Genomic DNA, 22,063 nt, shown 5'->3' on the forward strand with positions numbered 1-22,063 from the left:
ATTCTACGTCATTTTACGATTAGAGATTTTGGCACAATCTTTTTTAATGCTGCGTTCAAAACAACTGTGTACTCAGAGCTGGGAAATCTACGACTTCTGACTTTAGTGCGTTCAAGACAACTGTGAAATTGGGGGAAAAACGAGCTGACTGGGAAAATTTGTTTTTGAATGTCATCCAATTTGAAATTCCACGTGGGGAACTCTGGCCTCTTCTAGAGCTCTGACTTTCCGACCTGAAGATCACTGACATCATGATTCAGCTTACTTTTTTTTAGAGTTCCAAGTTGTCTTGAAAGCACAAAATGGTCGAAATGACAAGCAATTTAGACACTGACAAACTGAGAATCTGAGATTAATGAAAACGACTTTGAATCCATCGATTGCTTAGGTGTGTGGAGACAATTGTATGTTACAAAATGAGGAGTACATTATAGTCCTAAAAAGGCTATGTGCTAGTGTCAAAAGCCTCTCCCACTTTCTCTCATTATACTTTATAAAACAATTTTTGGAAGACAAGTTGATCAAATATTTTTGGTAGCCTACAGCTGACAGATTAGTGAATTATCTTTTCAGTAGGAGCCATTTACTTTCCAACCTGTGTTTTCCCACGATTGTAGACTATTTGAAATATTGGGAAAGGCCAGTTTTGTCTGCAAACTGTTTTTTCACGGACAGATTTTGGGCACGTTCCCGGCTGTCGGCTATGCCTTATCATTGGGCTACACTTCACAGCTAGGCTATTTTTTAAATAAGATATTTACGGTGTAGAAGGCTATTCTGAATTATTTCATTTATTTCTGAACAGACAGCAGTAACTATAACTTTTGCAAATGTATTTCAACCCTTTGCGCGGAGGTAGAGGTACCGGATCAGGCCAAAACGAAACTGTCCAAGACGGAGAGGTGCCAGATCCTGTTCCGGTAGGATCCGGGTAAAATTAAGCACTGGAGTGAGGGATGGAGAGAGGGGAAGTGCTGAGCGATTAACCGAAATTTCGTTTTTTTCTCGGGTTATTCAACAACTAATTGACCGATGTCGGTTCAATGACTTGAATTCCATTTAGTTCGTTATTTTTGTGATCCCAACGCGTCGTTTCTCTAGAGAGAAATCAAATCATTCACAAGAGAAATCAAGTCAAGAACTTTGTGGGACAGTGGGCTGAAGGGAGTTGCAGTTTTCATTAACCAAATATTCAACCTAGTTCAGCGCAGAAATGTCGGAATTAACTACATTAACCACGTTTTCATATACAGTTTTTTAATTTGTTCGTTCGACATGGTGGGATAGTTTTGTGTCCTTAAAATTTATTATGGGAGAAATGGCGGTGAAAACTCCTTTATGCTCAAATATTTATGTAATTTCCATCATATCGAAGTAAACTTGTCACGCGATTATATTGTGTGTGGCCCTCCCACTACGACTCAGGAAACCATGCAGTTTATTAGGCAACAGATTAAATATATTATGATGAATTTCACAGTGTTGAAAGTGCACGGTGGTGAGCTTGGTGCCCCTTTCCAATAAATATCGAGGGCCTTATTCTGGTGACACGATGCTCAACGGCCATTTGACAAATACAAATATTCTAGATCATATCCAAAGTAATTGAATCATGTGTACTAGCCAGTGGCAACCCGTCATTCAGGGCAGGTGGGGCAGATGCATTGTCTTGAGTGTTGGAGTGTGCCCCTGGCTATCCACAATAAAACATTTTAAAAAACCAGGAACATTGTGCCATCTGGTTTGCTTAATATAAATAATTTGAAATTATTTTTACTTTAGCAATTCCAATTATTTTTGATACTTAAGTATATTTAAAACCAAATAATTTTAGATTTTTACTCACAAGTGGTGCAGCGGTCTAAGGCACTGCATCTCAGTGCAAGAAGTATCACTACAGTCCCTGGTTTGAATCCAGGCTGTATCACATCCGGCCGTAATTGAGAGTCCCATAGGGTGGCACATAATTGTCCCAGCGTCGTCCGGTTTTGACCAGGGTAGGCAGTCATTGTAAATAATAAATATTTGTTTATTATGACTTTCCTAGTCAAATTAAAGTCTAATTACTGAAGTTGTATTTTACTGGGTGACTTTCACCTTTACTTCAGTCATTTTCTATTAAGGTATCTTTACTTTTACTCAAGTATGACAATTGAGTACATTTTCCACCACTGCAAGCTGGCTGTTCTTTCCAGCTCAGACAGAGATACACTTTTACGCCTGCTATTTTAGGTTAGATACACACAGACCACATAAACCACATGAGAGATGTACAGACACAACCATGAGAGAGGGATAGACAGTTTGTGAAAGTATGCCTTATCTCAGCCTGGTCTCATAGACTAGACGTAACATAGTAAATGTAATTCCGGGACCTCCAAATTAGTATGATGTGTTATGTTTGGTATGGTTACATAAGACAGAAGGTTAATTATGGCAAAAACAAAAGTTAGGTGGTTGGTCGGGGTGGATGGGTCTAGCAACCCAAAGGTTGCGTATTTGAATCTCATCATGTACAAATGTAACATTTTTGCTAATTAGCAACTACTTTTTAGTAGTTAGCTAAACCTTCCCTTAACCTTATCCCTTTAACCAAACTCCTAACCTTAACCCTAACAATAACCCCTAACCCTATCCTCTAGCTTAGCTAACATTAGCCACATAGTTAATGTTAGTGTTAGCCACCTAGCTAAAGTTAGCCACAACAAATTTGGAGTTTTGCAAATTCAAATACATATTGTATTATTTGCAATTCATAACATATTGTACAGATTGCAATTAGCAACATATCATACAAATTGTAATTCGTAACATCATACTACATTGAACAAAAATATAAACTAAACATGTAAAGTGTTGGTCCCATGTTTCATGGGCTGAAATAAAATATCCCAGAAATGTTCCATACGCACAAAAAGCGTATTTCTCTCACATTTTGTTTACATCCTTGTTAGTGAGTATTTCTCTTTTGCCAAGATAATCCATCCACCTGACAGGTGGGGCATATCAAAAAGCTGAATAAACTGCATGATCATTACACAGGTGCACCTTGTGCCAGGGACAATAAAAGGCCACTCTTAAATGTGCAGTTTTGTCACACAACACAATGCCACAGATGTCTCAAGTTTTGAGAGAGCGTGCAATTGGCATGCTGACTGCAAGAATGTCCACCAAAGCTGTTGCCAGATAATTTAATGTTAATTTCTCTACCAGAAGCCGCCTCCAACGTTGTTTTCAAGGATTTGGCAGTACGGCCAACCGGCCTCTCAACCACAGACCACATGTAAGGCGTTGTGTGGGCGAGCGGTTTGCTGATGTCAACGTTGTGAACATTGTGCCCCATGGTGGCGGTGGGGTTATGATATGGGTAGGCATAAAATACAGACAACGATCACAATTTTATTGATGGCAATTTGAATGCTCATAAAAACCGTGACGAGATTCTGAGGCCCATAATGAGGCCAATGTTGTTTTATGTATCTGTGACCAACAGATGCATATCTGTGTTCCCAGTCATGTGAAATCCATAGATTAGGGTCTAATGAATGTATTTAAATTGACTGATTTCCTTATATGAACTGTAACTCAGTAAAATCTTTGAAATTGTTGCACATTGCATTTATATTTTTGTTCAGTATAATTGGAATGTCCCAGATTTGGTTTACTAAGTTACATCTACCCCCCCAGTCCAAGTTGGTTATCTACTTTGAAGAGCAAGTCAAATAATTTTGTCAGACAGCTCTGCAACATACTTAGGCAGGCTTTCCAAGCTGAATAGGATGACTAAAGACAGTACAATATGGGGAGAACAGAGATAACGTTGTCTGGCTAGCTGCTACTGCCTGAGCAGAGATGAGAGGATGACTTTTTTTATATATATATATTTATTTTTTGCATTTTCCAATTAAGAACATTCAAAACAAAAGTGAAAAGATATTAGACAACGATAGGACAAAGTGACAGTAACAGACGAACGTAACAAAAATAAATTATAATTATGAGAGGATGACTTTAAGGGATTAAAAATAATAAAGCCATCAAAAAAAATTAAGTAATATACACAACTGAAATATCTCCTATATCTCCTATTTTTCTATTGATGTCTACCAAATGTGGACCTGACAGAAAAAAATGTGAATGTTCACTGTTGGCTTCAGAATGTCCATGAAAAAGCTCTAAAATCATTTGAATGCCATTATTTCATAATGCATTTAATGTTAAATAAATTATAGTAAAACAAAATAAAAAAACATAAAATAAAATAAAATTTGCGAACCGAAACCGAATCCGAATCGACCTCAAAAAACACTTATCGCTCAGCACTAGTTCCACGTCGAACCCTCTGTGGAAATGGTTCTACATGGAACCCGAAAAGTTTCTATCAGGAACCAAAAGGGTTCTACTAAAGGTTTAGTCAAATGGTTCTCTTATGGGGACAGATAGCACCTTTTTTATATGAGTGTAGAGAGCACACAAGACATAAGGCATATAAGTCGCTTGGAGTGGTGAGAGACAGAAGGGGGAGGGGATGTGGGAGGGAGAGTGTGGGGGAAAGAGACTGGGAGAGAGAAGCTGCTGTGTGTGGACTGTGGCTTGCAGCTGCAATTGTGGAAGAGCGAGAAAGCGTGCTCATGTGAGAGAGACTTAGAGACTACTAGAGAGAGAGAGAGAGAGAGAGAGAGAGAGAAAGCAAAAGAGGGTGAGAGAGAGACAGACAGATATAGAGAAGGCTGAAACACAGAGAGTGAAGTAAATAAAGAATGCAAGAAAGACTGTACAGTGACGCAGTGCTTCTCTGTCTACTTTAGGTGTACGAATTCTGTGGAGGCAGCGTGATACAAGGACTATACATTTCCTGTCTCCTTTCAGCCGGATATACTCCGAAAAGGGCATCAATGACCATTGGACCATATACTTCTCCACAATATTGCAGGCACTAAAGGTGGACTTTTAACAAGTGCAGTGACAATGCAGGTGAGATTATCTTGATTGTTTATATACTGTTCGTGTGTTCAACTGCATGTTGTACTGAAATTATAGTGTTTGGTTTGCTAGACTTGAAGTGAGCCTTTTTATTGAAATGAATCACTTGTGGTGCATGGCATTTCTATCTGTTTATAATCGGGAAAACTGAATATCTACCAGATGCTGAGTTATGTATATTTCATGCGCTTGCAGACTGTATGTTATGTTTGCGGTAAAAAAATAAATATTCAACAGCTTCTGTCTGAAGCCATATTATCTGTCGACAGAGGTTGTGTTGTTTAGTTCAACTGTGGTAATGAGCTGTTACTATGCATTTACTTATAATCTGAGATATATTTGATATGGCTTCTAGGTAAAAAAACAAAGATGTGCTTTGGAAAGTGAACTTTTATAATTGAATGTAGAGAACAATGACGTTCTGTATCGCTCTTCTTTCCCCTCTCTCATACCGTACACACAGATACAGTCACACTCACAGTATGTGTTGCCTTTGTTCATTATGTCCTGTGCTGCTGTCTCTCCCTAGAGCTGTAGACAGCAGGACAGTTGATGGAGTACCGTGCTCTGGGTGGGGTGCCTGTTCGTTAGATGAGTGTGATTGAGACCACAGTATATTGACAGGGAGTAGAACAATGAGTCACCTATAGATCAGCGGATAGCTAGATTCAGGAATAAAGTGCTTTTCACAATGCTCTTCACACATCCTGTAACAGCAAAATAAAAGGGGTTGATAGAGAAAGTAAGAGGTAGATGAGAGAAGGTGTGGAAAGTGAAGGCTGGGAAGAGATGCAGTATGGGGAGTCTTTATAGATTGGGTGGACTTTGGAGAAGGGTAGAAAGGAGAAAAGGAGGAGAGGGAGTGTGAGAGAGATGGAGTCACTGCTGTGTTCTAGTACAGCTAGGCCATGACATTAAAGACAGCCCTGGCTTGGGGGGACATCGAGTAGAGATGGCCAGTCCATTATTCCTGCTCCAGGGTGGGAGCCCTGACCTAGCCCCTAATCCAACAGCCTTCTCCACGCCTTGCCTCTCTCCCAAGGAGACCGCCACACAAATTAATATACATCCACTGCATGCATGACAAACACGTGGTCAGCCCCGTGGTCAGTCAGCCCTCCTTACCCAGCTAGCTACCACTGCTCCTCAAAGGTTCACCACACACTTCTGCCTACCACTTAGGCATTTCACTTTGCACAGAAGCCTGTATATCCATTTTAATTTGTATCAAGGACATTTGTTCATCTATTGTTATACTGCTTCTCCTTTGTCATTTGCATTGGTGTGGAGTTTGTGAGATTTTTGTTTTGTTGTAAAACTAAAAGATTGTGTGGATGAAGTCATGTCTTGCTGTGAGGATCAGTTGTGTATTTGTTGTGACAGTGTCCCCCACAGCCTCAGGCATTGCTATGGGCACACAGGGGACATTTCCGCCTGTCATCTCCACTTTAGTTACAACCAGACGGTTAACAAGGGTACAGATCTTGTACCTCCCCGAAGCTCAAAACATAAATCTGTATGCCATCAAACAAAACGCTTCTGTTCTTTCGTTCAGCATTTTATTTCAAGTCTTAGTCATGCTTAATCCTTCTATAATTGAGATGGAATGCTCAGTGTAAGGCTCAGTTTAATTTATAATAATAGCTGTAATCAGATTTTCTCTATCCCCACCATTTTGATTTGGTCCACTCAGGGAACTTACCGGCTATAAATCTCAGTTATGTGCAGTGGTGGGAAAAGTACTGAATTGTCATCCTTGGGTAAAAGTAAAAAATACCTTTTTTAATAGAAAATTACTCAAGTAAAAGGGAAAGTAAAAGTCTAAAAGTATTTGGTTTTAAAAATCAAAAGTAAATGTAATTGTTAAAATATACTTAAGTATTAAAAGTACAAGTATAAATCATTTCAAATTCCTTATATTAAGCAAACCAGACAGCACATTTTTTTAATGCTTTTTTTTACAGATAGCCAGGGGCACACTCCAACACTCCAACATCATTTAAAAACAAGGCATTTGTGTTTAGTGAGTCTGCCAGGGGCAGAAGGGATGACCAGGGATGTTCTCTTAATAAGTGTGTGAATTTGACCTTTTTCCTGTCTTGCTAAGCATTCAAAACGTAACAAGTACTTCTGGGTGTTAGGTAAAATGTATGGAGTAAAAAGTACATTATTTTCTTTAGGAAGTTAGCAAAGTAGAAGTAGAAATTGTCAAATATAAATAGTAAAGTACAGATACCTCAAAAAATGACTTAAGTAGAACTTTTAAGTATTTTTTCTTGAGTACTTTACACCACTGGTTATGTGTCATTATATAAGAGCATTAAATATTGCAAGTTGAGCTTCCACCTCCCATTATGGCCTGAAGAGTAAATTGCTACTCTTAGTTGAGCTATTTAGTCATGGTGATTGGTCTATAGGCATGGTCCATAATGAACAAAACAATGCAGCCTCTCTGTCCATGTTGGATTCATGAGCTTCATTCAGCCTGTTGCACACACACATACGTCTGTGTTCGAAGATTGCATGGAGAGAAAAAAAAAACATTTGAATGTGCCGTGAAGGTTAAGGGCTCCATTATTTTGTGTGCATTATCTTAAACATGTGAGGCGTGTCTCTTAGGCTGGTCCTGCTGGGACATACCGATAGTTCCCATGGCACTCATCCTCGATGTTAATAAAAAAATGCACTCTGGTTTGTGAGGTGAACTAACCTTCCTACCTGGCTTGCAGAGACAAGGTGCTGTCAATTTAACCTTTTATTTTGACTAGGCAAGTCAGTTAAGAACAAATTCTTATTTACAATGACAGCCTACCAGGCAACAGTGGGTTAACTGCCTTATTCAAGGCAGAATGACAGATTTTTACCTTGTCAGCTCAGGGATTCGATCCAGCAACCTTTCGGTTACTGGCACAACGCGCTAACCACTAGGCACTAGGCTACCTGATGCCCCAAATAAACTAGATGTAATTAGCTTGAAGAATACTGTCAGTCCCTGGAGAACCCTTGATCTGTGTCCCTAACGTAAGATGAAGAGGGAGTGCTGCTGCCTGAGGAGCTGCAGCTGCAGTCAATATTAACTGGGCTATTTTTACCCCATTTTGTTTTTCCACTGAATTGGTCTTTTAACCCAAATATATATGAATTCTAGTCAATGGACACAATAAGCAAAAATGTGTGAGATGTTTGAAATGATTCCCTTTAGTTTTGGGCAATGATAACTAGGACTGTAAATGTAGGAGAATTGTGAGTTGTTTTCACTCAGTCGGATTCACAATTGTTCTTTTACACATTTCCACATTCACTTTTTTTTACTGTTTTTTTGCTTTTTGCTCACTGCAGTCAGTGTAAAAATCCATGGTCTTGTTGCGCTGATCTGTAAGTGTTCCCTCCAATCGCCTTTTTCTTGCTAGATGTCTGTCTCTCCTGACATCTTCATGCACACCAGTCAAGGGGATATTGTGTAGGAGATTGAAAGGCATTTATTTGTCATCTGAAACCCAAATCTGGTTCTGAATATTGAGTACTCTTGGACTCAAAGACAAGCATAAAAATGTTACGCAATAACAAGATTTAGAAGGAACATTTTGCTTCCATCTTACCTCATACAAAAGGTACCTCTGAAATATGGACTATTTGATTACAAACAGTCAAGTCCCAAATTATTGGCACCCTTGAGAAAGATTGGCAAAAAATACTGTATAAAATATATAATACAAATACTGATCTACAGTATTTGAATATAAACAAAGGGACATTTATATTATTTTATACTAATGCAAGTGCTCAGAGGAAGAGATTTTGTTTAACAAGTAATAAAAGAATACTCTAGCATCCTCCCCTTGCGAGGATAACAGCACAGCCTTTAAACATTTTTTGGAGAACACATTGGGAGGGATCTTAGACGACTCCTCCATACAGAATATTTCCAGGTCCTTGATATCCTTCGTCTGCGTTTATCGACTGCCCTCTTCAATTCAAACCACAGGTTTTCAATGGGGATCAAATCCTGAGACGGCCATTTCAAAATGTTTATTTTGTGGTCAATTAACCATTTCTTTGTGGATTTTGATGTGTGCTTGGGGTTATTGTCTTGCTAAAAGATCCACTTGCGGCAAAGTTTCAAGATGCCTCCCTCCCAATGTGTTCTCCAACCGTCTAAAACATTTTCAAAAAAAGCTAGACATGTATTGTGTATGTGTGCCTTTCGGAGGGTGAATGGGCAGGACAAAAGGACATCCAGCCAACTTGACAAAACTGTGGGAAGCATTTGAGTCAACATGGCCAGCACCCTTTTGGAGAGCTTTTGACACCCTGTAGAGTCCATGCTCCAACGCATTGAGTCTGTTCTAAGGGCAAAAGGGGGCGGGGGGATCCAACAACTGATAAAAACACCTTTTGCCCAAAGGGATCCGTGGAAGTTTAGAGGGTGTAATGCAATGTAATATTATTAATCTACAATTTATGTTATTAAACCTTGGGCAACATGGGCCTATTGGTATCCACAGTACTCCACCTATTACACATTTTTCATCTCAATACTTCAATACTATATATTTTTTAACATAAATGCACTGTAATTTAAAGAAATTGTTCAGTGAAAATCTAACCTTTAAAAGTTGATGTTCTGTTAACTCCATACCCAAATAATTTTGACTATACTCATATTTGTGGCCGACGCATTAATAGGAGACAAAATACTTTAAAAAAGCCACCTCAAACTTGTATCTCAAACAGACCTTTTCAAAAATGCTTTTTAAATGTGATTTAAACATAATCGGTTCAAGGACATACATCTGGTGTATTAGAAGCATTTATTGGTACCATGATTGACTTTTTATTTATTTCACTATTATGGGGGATCCTGTTTTCTGATCACAATGCCTGCAGTGGCGTGGTCGGCCTTGAACTTGCATGGCTTCAATGAGAGGTGGCAGTCTGTCACGTCTACTCCTGCTCCTCCCCTCTGGTGTTCGACGTCGCCGGTATACTAACCACTCGTCCTGGGATCCATCATTACGCACACCTGGCATCAATCATTACAATCATTTCAATCATTACCTCCACGTTGTCATGAGGCACACTTGGACTCAATTACCTTACTTATTACCACCCCTATATCTGGCACTCCCTTAGGTTCCTTCCCCAGTCAGTATTGATCCTGTGTTCATGCAAAGACGCTACTGTTATGTTGTCTCGTTTGTTGTATTATTAAACGTTTCACCTGCTTCTTGACTCACAGCGTCCTCTCTCTGCCTCATGACAACGTGTAGAACTGCAGGATATTAGCTTTTTTTCACTCCAAGAGGAGGACCTTTAAAATGTTCCTTCCCAGGGCCCAAGACTTGCTTTGTCCGGCCTTGCACACAAAATCATGGTAAAACTCCTTAATGATATTTTTATCTCACTCGAGTTGTGTTCTGATTATGAGGACCCCTGGGTTAGTGGTTAGAGAAGGGTTAGCTAACATGCTAAGTAGTTACAAAATAGCTAAAAACGTAAGTAGTTGCAAAGTAAAAAAAGTAACCATCCTTTTTAATTTTCACATCTGCATACAAGGAGAAGACTGATCAGAGATGCAGCCAAGAGGCCCATGATCACTCTGGATGAACTGCAGAGATCTACAGCTGAGGTGGGAGACTCTGTCCATAGGACAACAATCAGTCGTATATTGCACAAATCTGGCCTTTATGGAAGAGTGGCAAGAAGAAAGCCATTTCTTGAAGATATCCATAAAAAGTGTTGTTTAAAGTTTGCCACAAGCCACCTGGGAGACACACCAAACATGTGGAAGAAGGTGCTCTGGTCAGATGAAACCAAAATTGAACTTTTTGGCAACAATGCAAAACGTTATGTTTGGCGTAAAAGCAACACAGCCCATCACCCTGAACACACCATACCCACTGTCAAACATGGTGGTGGCAGCATCATGGTTTGGGCCTGCTTTTCTTCAGCAGGGACAGGGAAGATGGTTAAAATTGATGGGAAGATGGATGGAGCCAAATACAGGACTATTCTGGAAGAAAACCTGATGGAGTCTGCAAAAGACCTGACACTGGGACGGAGATTTGTCTTCCAACAAGACAATGATCCAAAACATAAAGCAAAATCTACAATGGAATGGTTCAAAAATAAACATATCCAGGTGTTAGAATGGCCAAGTCAAAGTCCAGATCTGAATCCAATCGAGAATCTGTGGAAAGAACTGAAAACTGCTGTTCACAAATGTTCTCCATCCAACCTCACTGAGCTCGAGCTGTTTTGCAAGGAGGAATGGGAAAAAATGTCAGTCTCTCGATGTGCAAAACTGATAGAGACATACCCCAAGCGACTTACAGCTGTAATCGCAGCAAAAGGTGGCGCTACAAAGTATTAACTTAAGGGGGCTGAATAATTTTGCACGCCCAATTTTTCAGTTTTTGATTTGTTAAAAAAGTTTGAAATATCCAATAAATGTCGTTCCACTTCATGATTGTGTCCCACTTGTTGTTGATTCTTCACAAAAAAATACAGTTTTATATCTTTATGTTTGAAGCCTGAAATGTGGCAAAAGTTCGCAAAGTTCAAGGGACTTGGCACTGTAGGTGAATCAGTGAGTGAGTTGTTCAAGATGGATAAACAAAAGGCAAGATCAAGTGGTGAACAAAAACTCCATAAAAAAAGCTTTATCTGATCAAGCTCGTGCCACATTACAGACCATAACCATGTCAGCAAAGCTACCACCTCGTCCTCGACTGACGAAACACAATCGCAGGTGGAAGCTAGTAGACCTAGTCATGCAGCAGCTCGCACTAAAGCTTCCCAGTCCCCACAGAGATCTCACTGCCCGGGCCTGGAAATGACAGTGGCCTTGCTTATCCTCTTCTTCTTCCTCTCAAGAATAGTGACAGTTCCTCTAGAGAGAGTACCAGTCCTCCTCTTCTCCCAGAAAACCAAGCTGATGACTGTCAGTCACCCAGCAGCGCTCATGAGAGTGACCCCCCCCCCTTCTGTGTACACTGGTAAAACCTATGAGTGATGAGACTGATAGCCCACGACAGCGAGCCCCGAGTTCCAATGTGTAATATAAATAGGCTACCAGCTAAATACTGTATATAGCTATAGATATGCTAGTAGGCTTGACTGCATTGTCTGCATAATGAAACAAGCCCTAGTAAGCTATTGTTTTGTCAGTGGACTGATTATTTGGCATTAATAGACTGGTTTTATGGAGCACAAACTTTATATCCATACTGCGAGAGAGTGCAATGATGGCTGGTAGGCTATAGTCCTACAGGAAAGTTGTATATTCAAAAAAATATATTTTGGGTACTGATTTAGTATGTTGTTGCATCACATTTATTTTACTATCTGAAATGTTTGAATTTTCCACTTTAATTACTGAACAAGTAAATACATTATTGCCGCCAGCCAGCATTCGAAATAGCAGCATTGCGACACCGTAGGCCTATAGCTTCATGAAACATAAACGTTAGACTTAACATGAGAAAATGAGGACCAAATAAAAATAAACATGCATCCTACAGGCAAAGCTACAGGCTACGAGAAGCACTAGCACCACATAATCTGAAAGGGGGGGGGGCAACTCCGACTTTGCTGGGGGTCCAGAGAAACTGCGCTACGCCAGTGAACATAACATAACATACTGTACTCATTTGAGTGTCACAAATGTACATTTACTATGTTACGTCTAGTCTTTGAGGCCAGGGTATTATTTTAGTCTTTTTTTCTAATTTTTATTAAGGGTGCCAATAATTTTGGACCTGATTGTATATGGCAGTGAAACAAAACAACAGATCTCACAAATTCCCTAATCAAGCATTGTGATGTGCATTGAATATGATGTGCCTATGACAAATTTACAGTACAGTGCAACAAAGTTTCTATTGTCACGTACACAAGCACAGTGAAATGGCGTTCTTGCTAGCTCTTTCCCAACAATGCAGTAATGAATCAGAAGTACTATAAAAAATAAACACCATACATAAACCTGTGGGGTACACTGTGTACTTACAATGATTTAGGAAGTATACAGTACATGTAGTTTCCTTTGAATACATCATGATTGCCCATTTTGCAGTATATTCAACACCTCAAAGGCAAGCAAATTTCTTTATTGTTGTGTAATAATAGAGGTTGTCCGTTGATGGGGATTTGTGAAGTGTCGTCAGTAGTGCCCATCTGCAGAACATACTGTATAGGTAACTGCCAAAATAAAGGAAACACCAACAATAAGCGTCTCAATAGGGCCACCACGAGCCTCCAGAACAGCTTCAATGTGCCTTGGCATAGATTCTACAAGTGTCTGGAACTCTATTGAAGGGTTGCGACACCAGTCTTCCACAATAAATTCCATAATTTGCTGTTTTGTTGATGGTGGTAGAAAACTCTGTCTCAGGCGCTGCTCCAGAATCTCCCATAAGTTTCATTGGGTTGACATCTGGTGACTGAGACGCACATAAACCTGTGTGGAAGCATCTGCTTTCAATAAACTTTGTATTCCTCATTTACTCAAGTGTTTCATTTATTTTGGCAGTTACCTGTAGGTAATTTTAGAAAACATATAGCTAGATAGCACAGTAGGTGATATGAGTGTTACCATGCAAATCGACTTTGTATTATGTGTCACATAGCAGTGTTTGTAGTTGTCCTTTGGACAGGTTTGATGGTTTACCTTGGTTTATGATGTTCCTGCTTGTTTCTCCAGGAGCATCTCTCAGTCCAGCACATGGGCACCAGGAGCACAAAGCTCTCCTAGTAGTGAGGTTTGTCCTGGGCCTCGTCCGGACTACCATGACTGACCTCCTGGCCAACCTGAGTGTTCCATGGGGCACACAGGCGATTGTGTGCCCCAACCTGACAGCAGCAGCCCTGGTTGTGCCGGGGTCAGGCAAGTCTCTGGCCCCCTTCTGCACCTTCTGCTGCTGTGGCCTGCTGAACCGTACCCTGGCCGTGGTGTTTATGGTCAGTCTGGCCTTCGCCATAGTGGTGGGCAACGTGGTCACGCTCACTGTCTTCATGCAGACAAGACAGGTCCGTACACCACAGGGATACCTCAAAGGTAAAAATAAATAAAAAACTCACTGATTCAGACTTGTTCATTCAGAATGAGCTCATTTACTCTCTAGAAATGCTGTTGATTTATGATAGGAGAGAATGGTAGTCACATGTCAGTTGCTTATGTTTACACACATGGGTGCAATATATTCACTGACATGGAAGAAGAACAACCTTTGGTGTTCTTGACACTGAAAGGTGAAATTAATTTAAATTCAAACACCTTTCTGGTTTAATGTTCTGTTTCTGGAGTCACATGTTTGTTTATGTTGCCTGCTAGTTACATTTAACTTTTTAGTAGTTTTGCAGATACTCTTAACCATAATTGCTCCTGTAAGTCGCTCTGGATAAGTGCCTTGCTCAAGGGCATAACGGCAGATTTTTCACCAAGTCAGCTCAGGGATTCAAACCAGAGACCTTTCGGTTACCGGCCCAATGCTCTTAACTGCTAGGCCACCTGCCACCCTGTATTGGTTATATTGGCAGGATTAATTAAGACGGTCAGTGCTTGTTGTTTAGCAGAGAACTAAATCAATCTTCAATGCTGTTCAGTCACAATCAGGGATCCCTTTGTGCATTGCCTCAAAGGACGCAAAACCATTTCCACCCAGCAGTGTAGATTTGTTTTCCATGGACTTGAATGTAAAATCAGCTTTTAGGACACAGGGGTTTGTACCGTATGTGGTTGAGTGTGAACTGTGAATGACCTTTCTCTCCTGACAGTCTCTCTGGCCATAGCGGACATGATGGTTGGAGTGCTGGTGGTTCCTTTCTCTGTCTTCACTGAGATCTCTCTGATGGTGACCAGCTCCTCTCCTGTCTGGTACCAGGGGGGCACTGACCCCTCCATGGGGGGCCTGGTGGGACCCTGGCAGCCCTGCATGCTGATTGGTCCAGTCTTCGCTGGCTGTACGTTTGTCTCCATCAGTACTATTTTCCTGATGACGGTAGAGCGCTGTGTGGCCATCTTATGGCCCCTACATAAGGACCACCTGGTGACACGGAGACGTACCCTGTTTCTCATCCTCTTCTCCTGGGCAGGCAGTTACCTTCTGGCCCTAGCCCCCCTCATCCTCAGCAACAACTTCACACTGGAGTACAGTGAGTGCAGCCGGATGTGTAACTATGTCCCCCTGTGGGATGGAGTCACTCTGCCCCCTGACGCCAACATCCTCCTACTGTTCCCTGTGTTTGACTTTACACTGCTGGGCGGCACCCTGGTATTCAATATCCTGTCCTTCACCAGCATCCGCCGCTACACACGCAAACGTAAGCTCATGTCAGAGGGGAATGTGGGGGTCGAGGGAGGGGGAGGCGGCTGCCAACATAGACCCTCCTTCTCTGACATCAAGGCCGCCAAGACGATCAGCATTCTGACGTTTGCCTTCACGGCTTCCTTCACCCCCATCGCTGTGTTTGTGCTGGGCAACGTGGTGGGCTTCACCTGGTGCAACTTCTCCTTTGTAGCCTTCTGGATCCTGACTGGGAACAGCTGCTGTAATGTGATAATATACAGCGTGAGAGACCAGCGCTTCAGGAAAGGAGTGACTCTGCTTTTTCAGAGGGAGCATTCACCTACCCACGGGGAGAAAGGCGGAGCTACCCCCCCCACTCACCTTGTGACTACAACCCCACCTCCTTAAACTATTTTGAAAAGACAACCAGTGCCCTTTTCTTTAACTTTACTATGGAGAGAGGGGTTTAATCAGCATTTAACTTCAGGTTAAAAAAAATACTTTTTTCACTGTGTCTAAATAATGAAAGATAACTGTAGCTACCCTATGTGGGATCTAGTAGTTGCCAGCATCATTTAAATCATATGACTCAAGCCGTCTCATTGGACTATGTGAGATATCTGTGGGGGATATCTTAATAACATGCACTTTATCATAGAGATGGAAGTAATGCATGGTTTTCATTTGTTTTGTGACCGTCCAGAAACATGTTAATTTTGCACAATTTTCTCTATAATAGCTTTTATTTTTGCTACAATACCATTATATTCATGAGGATGGCGTAATCAAATGTGAGTGAATGAATTGTAAGAATGCTTTGAATCTAAATGAAGAGAGATGTTGATGTTTTGTACAGTTATGGGCAATTCGACGGGTCCGTCATCTGTACTACACAGTAATGCATAATTATGGTTAGGAATGTCATTCTCCTCAAGGTGATGTATCCTAAATAGGTACAGAAAGGTTTACATATGCAAAATCTTCTTTTGCATATTTGGATATTATTCTACACACGGGCTATTAGTTTAATGAGCTCTGCCCCCAAACAAGACCAAATTAAATCTGAACCAATCATAGATGTCTTTGTTTCACAAGTTTAGACATCAAAGTACAGCATAGTACAATACAGCACAGTAGAGTACAAAACAGCACAGTAGAGTACAATACAGCACAGCACAGTAGAGTACAATACAGCACAGTACAGTAGAGTACAACACAGCACAGTAGAGTACAATACAGCACAGTAGAGTACAGTACAGCACAGTAGAGTACAGTACAGCACAGTAGAGTACAGTACAGCACAGTATAGTACAATACAGCACAGTAGAGTACAATACAGCACAGTAGAGAACAGTACAGCACAGTAGAGTAGAGTACAATACAGTAGAGTAGAAATCAGTAGAGTTCTGTACAGTATATTCTAGTGTACTCAACTGTAGTATGCTCTACTGTGTACTGTTCAATACTGTGCAGAACTATACTCTACTTTTCTTTACTGTACTGTGCTGTCCAAACTGTGATTTGTGAATACTATTTCAAGGCACAAGGCAATGTTTCTTAAACATACAGAAGGCAGATACATTTCTCCAAAGGAAATATGTGTTGATATTAGTTGGCAGGGGTCTTTACATCAACATTATTGTGTTTTGATGTCTTTTTCTGGTAGCTGTTTTCTAAGCCCCCTTTTCCAGAAAATCAAAGCACTTGCTTAGTCCTAATTTCTAGGACGGGAAAAAGGTTCAACAATATATATAGACTCTTAGTTTTCATTTGACACCCTCCTATTTTTTAAATATTTTTTTTTAACCTTTAACTCGGCAAGTCAGTTAAGAACAAATTCGTATTTTCAATGACCGCCTAGGAACAGTGGGTGAAACTGCCTGTTCAGGGGCAGAACGACAGATTTGTACCTTGTCAGCTCGGGGGTTTGAACTTGCAACCTTCCGGTTACTAGTCCAATGCTCTAACCACTAGGCTACCCTGCCACCCCTATGACCTTCACATGTTGGTGTTCATGGGTCCTTTCACATAAAATGTACCTTATTCATCTCATGGATGCCAGTGTACACACGGAAAAACGAATATGAATGGTACAACAAGCTAAAATGAATACGAAGCATTATAAATTCTCTGAAATAGACAAAACGATTCAGATGCTTTATCTTATGTTTTGAGAGTGAACGACCCACAAAGACCAAATCCTCTGTTTAAACTTTTCTGCGGAGAAGCTGTAAAGTTACACCATTAAAGGGGCTACATCTATCTCTGAATATTCTCATACCATTATACTTATGTTATTTATAAGATTATTATTATTAGGAAAAACATGCCCAAGATATTTACAGCACTTAAACAATGTTGATCGAATAAATGCAAATCAGTTTATTTAAATTCGAATCATGTCTAACTCAAAATGACATGACTTAAAGTAAACATGCTGATAAACATTTTGTAGCATTTTCAATAAACCTCACTAAAAAGTTGTTTTGGTACATTTTGTCACAGTGGCAATGATAATATTTCATGAAAATAACATCTGTTTTGAAATATTTGACAAGCTTAGAGCCTGTACGGACTCAGGAGAGGCAAAGGTCGAGAGCCGTGCGTCCTCCAAAAACACAACCCAACCAAGCCTCACTGCTTCTTAACACAATGCCCACTTAACCCAGAAGCCAGACACACCAATGTGTCAGAGGAAACACTGTGCACCTGTCGACCATGTCAATGTGCCCGGCCCGCAAAAGGAGTTGCTAGTGCGCGATGGGACAAGGACATCCCTGCTGGCCAAACCCTCCCCTAACACAGACAGCGCTGGGCCAATTGTGCGCCTCCCCATGCATCTCCCAGTCACAGCCAACTGCAACTCAAACCCAGAATCTCTAGTGGCACAGCTTGCACTGCGGTACAGTACTTTAGACCACTGCGTCACTCAGGAGCCCTCTGTGTCAATATTTAAACACTGTACAGAACTTTATCAGTATTTCATTATTCATCAGATGATGACGTCAGATTTAGTCATGAATGCATTTGGAAACACTTCATTTTGGGAGTCTTTAATGGTGTTCACTCATGAGAGTAATGTGTTCAGACAGTACTAAATGTCTTTCAGGCATCTGCTCTAAAATTCACCGCCTCAGCAGTTACACAAGCTACACTAGAACCAATCATTTTAATCTTTTGGCCCCATCAGGATCCAACTTCCTTCCATTTGAGAAGCGTTAGTGGAGAAGGGAACACCCTGCTAGCTGTTGTCAACAAGCCACTGGATGTCTCAGGAATCCTGACAATGTGATCTCTCACACAAATCCTTATGAGTCATGTCATAGTTTACAAATGTGGTATAAAAAGATAATGTATAATATATTTTTACCTACCATTACTATTTATGTACGACCATGCCGTCCCAGAATGTGTTGTTTTACTGAATACAGATACCAAATGGTAGACCTATTAAATGGTAGACCTATTAAATGGTAGACCTATTAAATGGTAGACCTATTAAATGTGCATATAATCAGGAAGCAACTCCTCGCTCCCATGTGCTGGCCTCACAAACTATGTCAACGACAGGGTTATTATGCCGACAATATATATATATTTTTTTCTTACCTTTATTTAACTAGGCAAGTCGGTTAAGAACAAATTCTAATTTACAATGACGGCCTACCACGGTCCACTAACCCGGATGATGCTGGGCCAATTGTGCACCACTCTATGGGACGGCCGGTTGTGATACAGCCCGGGATCGAACCAGGGTCTGCAGTGAGCGCTGCGCCACCCGGGAGCCCAATAAATAGGCCATGATTGGCACCAGGCCTATCATCACTGAGCAGTGAATGGCATGTTCGTTGAGAGAAATACTCTTTGCTGAAAATGGAATATGTTCGATGCATGCTCCGTACAGCCGTGCTTCATCTTATCCCTCTGGTGACAGAGAAGAGGGGGTGGATGGATATCACATTCCCTCCTTATAATCAGAGAAATCTGGAGATGCTGCGAGGAAGCATTAGATGGAAATGGATGGGGAGAGGCTGATATGTCAGAGCAGAGGTCTTGCTGGCAGAGATGAGATAAAAGCATATTTCTCCTGCAGCACTACCATGACATACATTATCTGACACATGGCTGGTCATGTGACACAAGGCAAGGCTCAGGAGAACACTGGACTGTCAAATTAACCGCTTACTGGGAAAGAGAGAGATGGGGAGGAGGGAGAGAGAGAGAGAGAGAGAGAGAGAGAGAGAGAGAGAGAGAGAGAGAGATGGGGAGGAGGGAGAAAGAGAGGAGAGAGAGAGAGAGAGAGAGAGATGGGGAGGAGGGAGAAAGAGAGGAGAGAGAGAGAGAGAGATGGGGAGGAGGGAGAAAGAGAGAGGAGAGAGAGAGAGAGAGAGAGAGAGAGAGATGGGGAGGAGGGAGAAAGAGAGGAGAGAGAGAGAGAGAGAGAGAGAGAGAGAGAGAGATGGGGAGGAGGGAGAAAGAGAGGAGAGAGAGAGAGAGAGAGAAAGAGAGGAGAGAGAGAGAGAGAGAGAGACATGATTAAAATATGCTGCTGTTGTTTGTTGTTAATTTCACAATCTAAAAGTGGACCTATAATTTGGGTTGTATCATCACAGCACAACTAACAATCTGACAACACTGTTTGTAAGTCGGTTTGCATACTGTATATACCCAGCACTTTGACTCCGTGGCCACCAGAATGACAGCATTGTTCATTTCCCCAGGCACTCTGGACATTGACAGCCCATCTGTGGTTCATCTAATTATGATTTGAGATGACAACAAGTACTCCTTTTTGTGTTTAGGAAACCTCGAAAGTTACTGGCTAATTGCATCCTTAAACTGCCCCTGCAGACTGAAAGGTAGTCGTTAATGAGAGGGCGTTCTCAGCTCAAAGTTAAAGTTCCTACTGCCTAATTGTCAATCTCAAATAGTTGGCACCAATTATGCTGCCAGATAAAGATGAGAAATCAAATTATGGTAATGAATTTCACTTCAGGCACTGTCTTTGGGTAACTTGACAGGTTGTGTATTTTCTTCCAGTAACAACGAGCAACTCTCTAGTAAACAAGGTGCTACTTTAAATGTCTTGTTAACCTGCCAAGTGATTCAGACACATTTTAGGCTTAAAAAAATAAACACATGGGAATCATTGTATTGAATTTCTATCTCTGGTAGCAAAAGTTATTATGTTTTGGTTCCTTTTGATGTTTTTCATTTTCATGGTCTATTGGTGTGCTGGTGAGGGACAGAAACACAGAGTCCTTGTAGGCATCTTAGCAACATTGTGTTTGGCGAGGTTGCATTAGAGTTGGTTCAGCCATTACACACAGGTGGGAGCACTGTTAGGAAGTCAGACAAATGCAATGTTTCTTGTGGCTACACTTTTATGGAAAAAGAGATGGCGTAGCCTGCTTGCTCTCGCTGTGTGACTTGCCAGTCTGAGGTTAGTGAACGTACACATTCACATCGCTGAGTGAAATTGTAAGGTCAAAAACTTTGCAAGATATCAAAAAACGTAATGAAAACGTTTTACCATCTTGGAATTGTGTATTAGGGAATGGATATGACTTTAAGCTTGTATTCTACCAAAAGATAAAGGTTGAAAAGCAGATGGACTGTAGCATTTTTTTTAGTGCTAAAAATGTGCATTTCCCCATTGCAATTATCATGTTTCTAGCAACTCTGAAGATAAGGTAGGCTGGCATTAATCCCTCCTGTTACTCTCTAGAGAGTGTAGGTTTCAGATGCAAGGTGCCTGAGGGAAGCTCCTATCATTACCACCCAGGTAAATAGGACCCAGACAATTAACAGGAAGAACATTGTGTCAGCTACTGATAGCGCTCTTGGAACAACATCAACAAACAAACCTCCCTGTCAAATATCGCCATTCATTCCTTTAAAAAAATTAATATTAAAGGACACAAAGATGCTTTCCTTTAAGCAAACTAAATTACATTTGCTAGTAAAAAAAAAGGAGAGACCTTAAGGCATTTGTTATTCACAGAGAGATTTGATTATGTTTACGACACGTGCATGGAGCCAGGCAGTGTATTTTAGTCACAGTTTGGAGAGCTGTCACAGGTTTGTTGTCTGAAGGTGGGGTGATGCACCATACAGGCCATTCAACGATCAGAGGCTCCATTGATAAAGACAAATATCGATTCACTATATGTAAAATATTCATCCACCCTCACTCTTGTGAGCACTTGTGATGTGGAAAATACATTGGATTTGAAAAAAGGTCATCAATGTAAATGGTTGTTTTGGTGTATTTTCACAACAGGACCAACCAAATTCCACCAGAGACAAAACAAAATATGTTGAATTTGCACCTTTACAACAACGTCAGATCTTCTCCCATCCAGGGTTTTAACCAAACCCTGCTTAGCTATGATATTAGTCACTGACTATTACCAAAATGCTATTGTGAGAATGATTATTGTGAGATCTTCACTTAAAAACTAAATAGATTCACTGTTGCTATCAAAGTCATTCCTAAAGGTAGGTTTAACAGAGACAAATGAAATGTGACCATACTTAACCACTCATATAAAATCAATGATGCTATTGAGTCTTCTATAACATTTGCAAAGTCATCAACAGCCGTTTCAATTCAACCCAGAATTCAACTCAAACTCAACTCAACTCTACCCTGGATTTTAAATGTCATGAAATTTAGTGACATTGAATTGTGTTTGGTTGTCAACGCAACCAAATATCAACATTTGAAGGAGATGTTTCTTCTGCTTGGATAATTCCATCTGTGCCACTGACTTTGTGTAGTTTTAATT

The 22,063-nt window shown here is 40.7% G+C and overlaps 1 protein-coding gene across 1 annotated transcript; it reads left to right on the forward strand.

Moving 5' to 3' along the window:
- The first annotated feature begins 4,615 nt into the window (after window positions 1–4,615).
- On the forward strand, window positions 4,616–17,836 carry LOC135547940 (trace amine-associated receptor 13c-like). Its single transcript, XM_064977150.1, has 3 exons — window positions 4,616–4,974; window positions 13,688–14,041; window positions 14,761–17,836. Exons 2-3 carry the CDS (start codon window positions 13,774–13,776, stop codon window positions 15,678–15,680), a joined length of 1,188 nt encoding a protein of 395 aa, XP_064833222.1. The 5' UTR covers window positions 4,616–4,974; window positions 13,688–13,773; the 3' UTR covers window positions 15,681–17,836.
- The last annotated feature ends 4,227 nt before the right edge of the window (window positions 17,837–22,063 follow it).

The sequence above is a fragment of the Oncorhynchus masou genome, chromosome 1 (assembly GCF_036934945.1).
Source record: "Oncorhynchus masou masou isolate Uvic2021 chromosome 1, UVic_Omas_1.1, whole genome shotgun sequence".
In the NCBI taxonomy this organism is placed as follows: domain Eukaryota; kingdom Metazoa; phylum Chordata; class Actinopteri; order Salmoniformes; family Salmonidae; genus Oncorhynchus; species Oncorhynchus masou.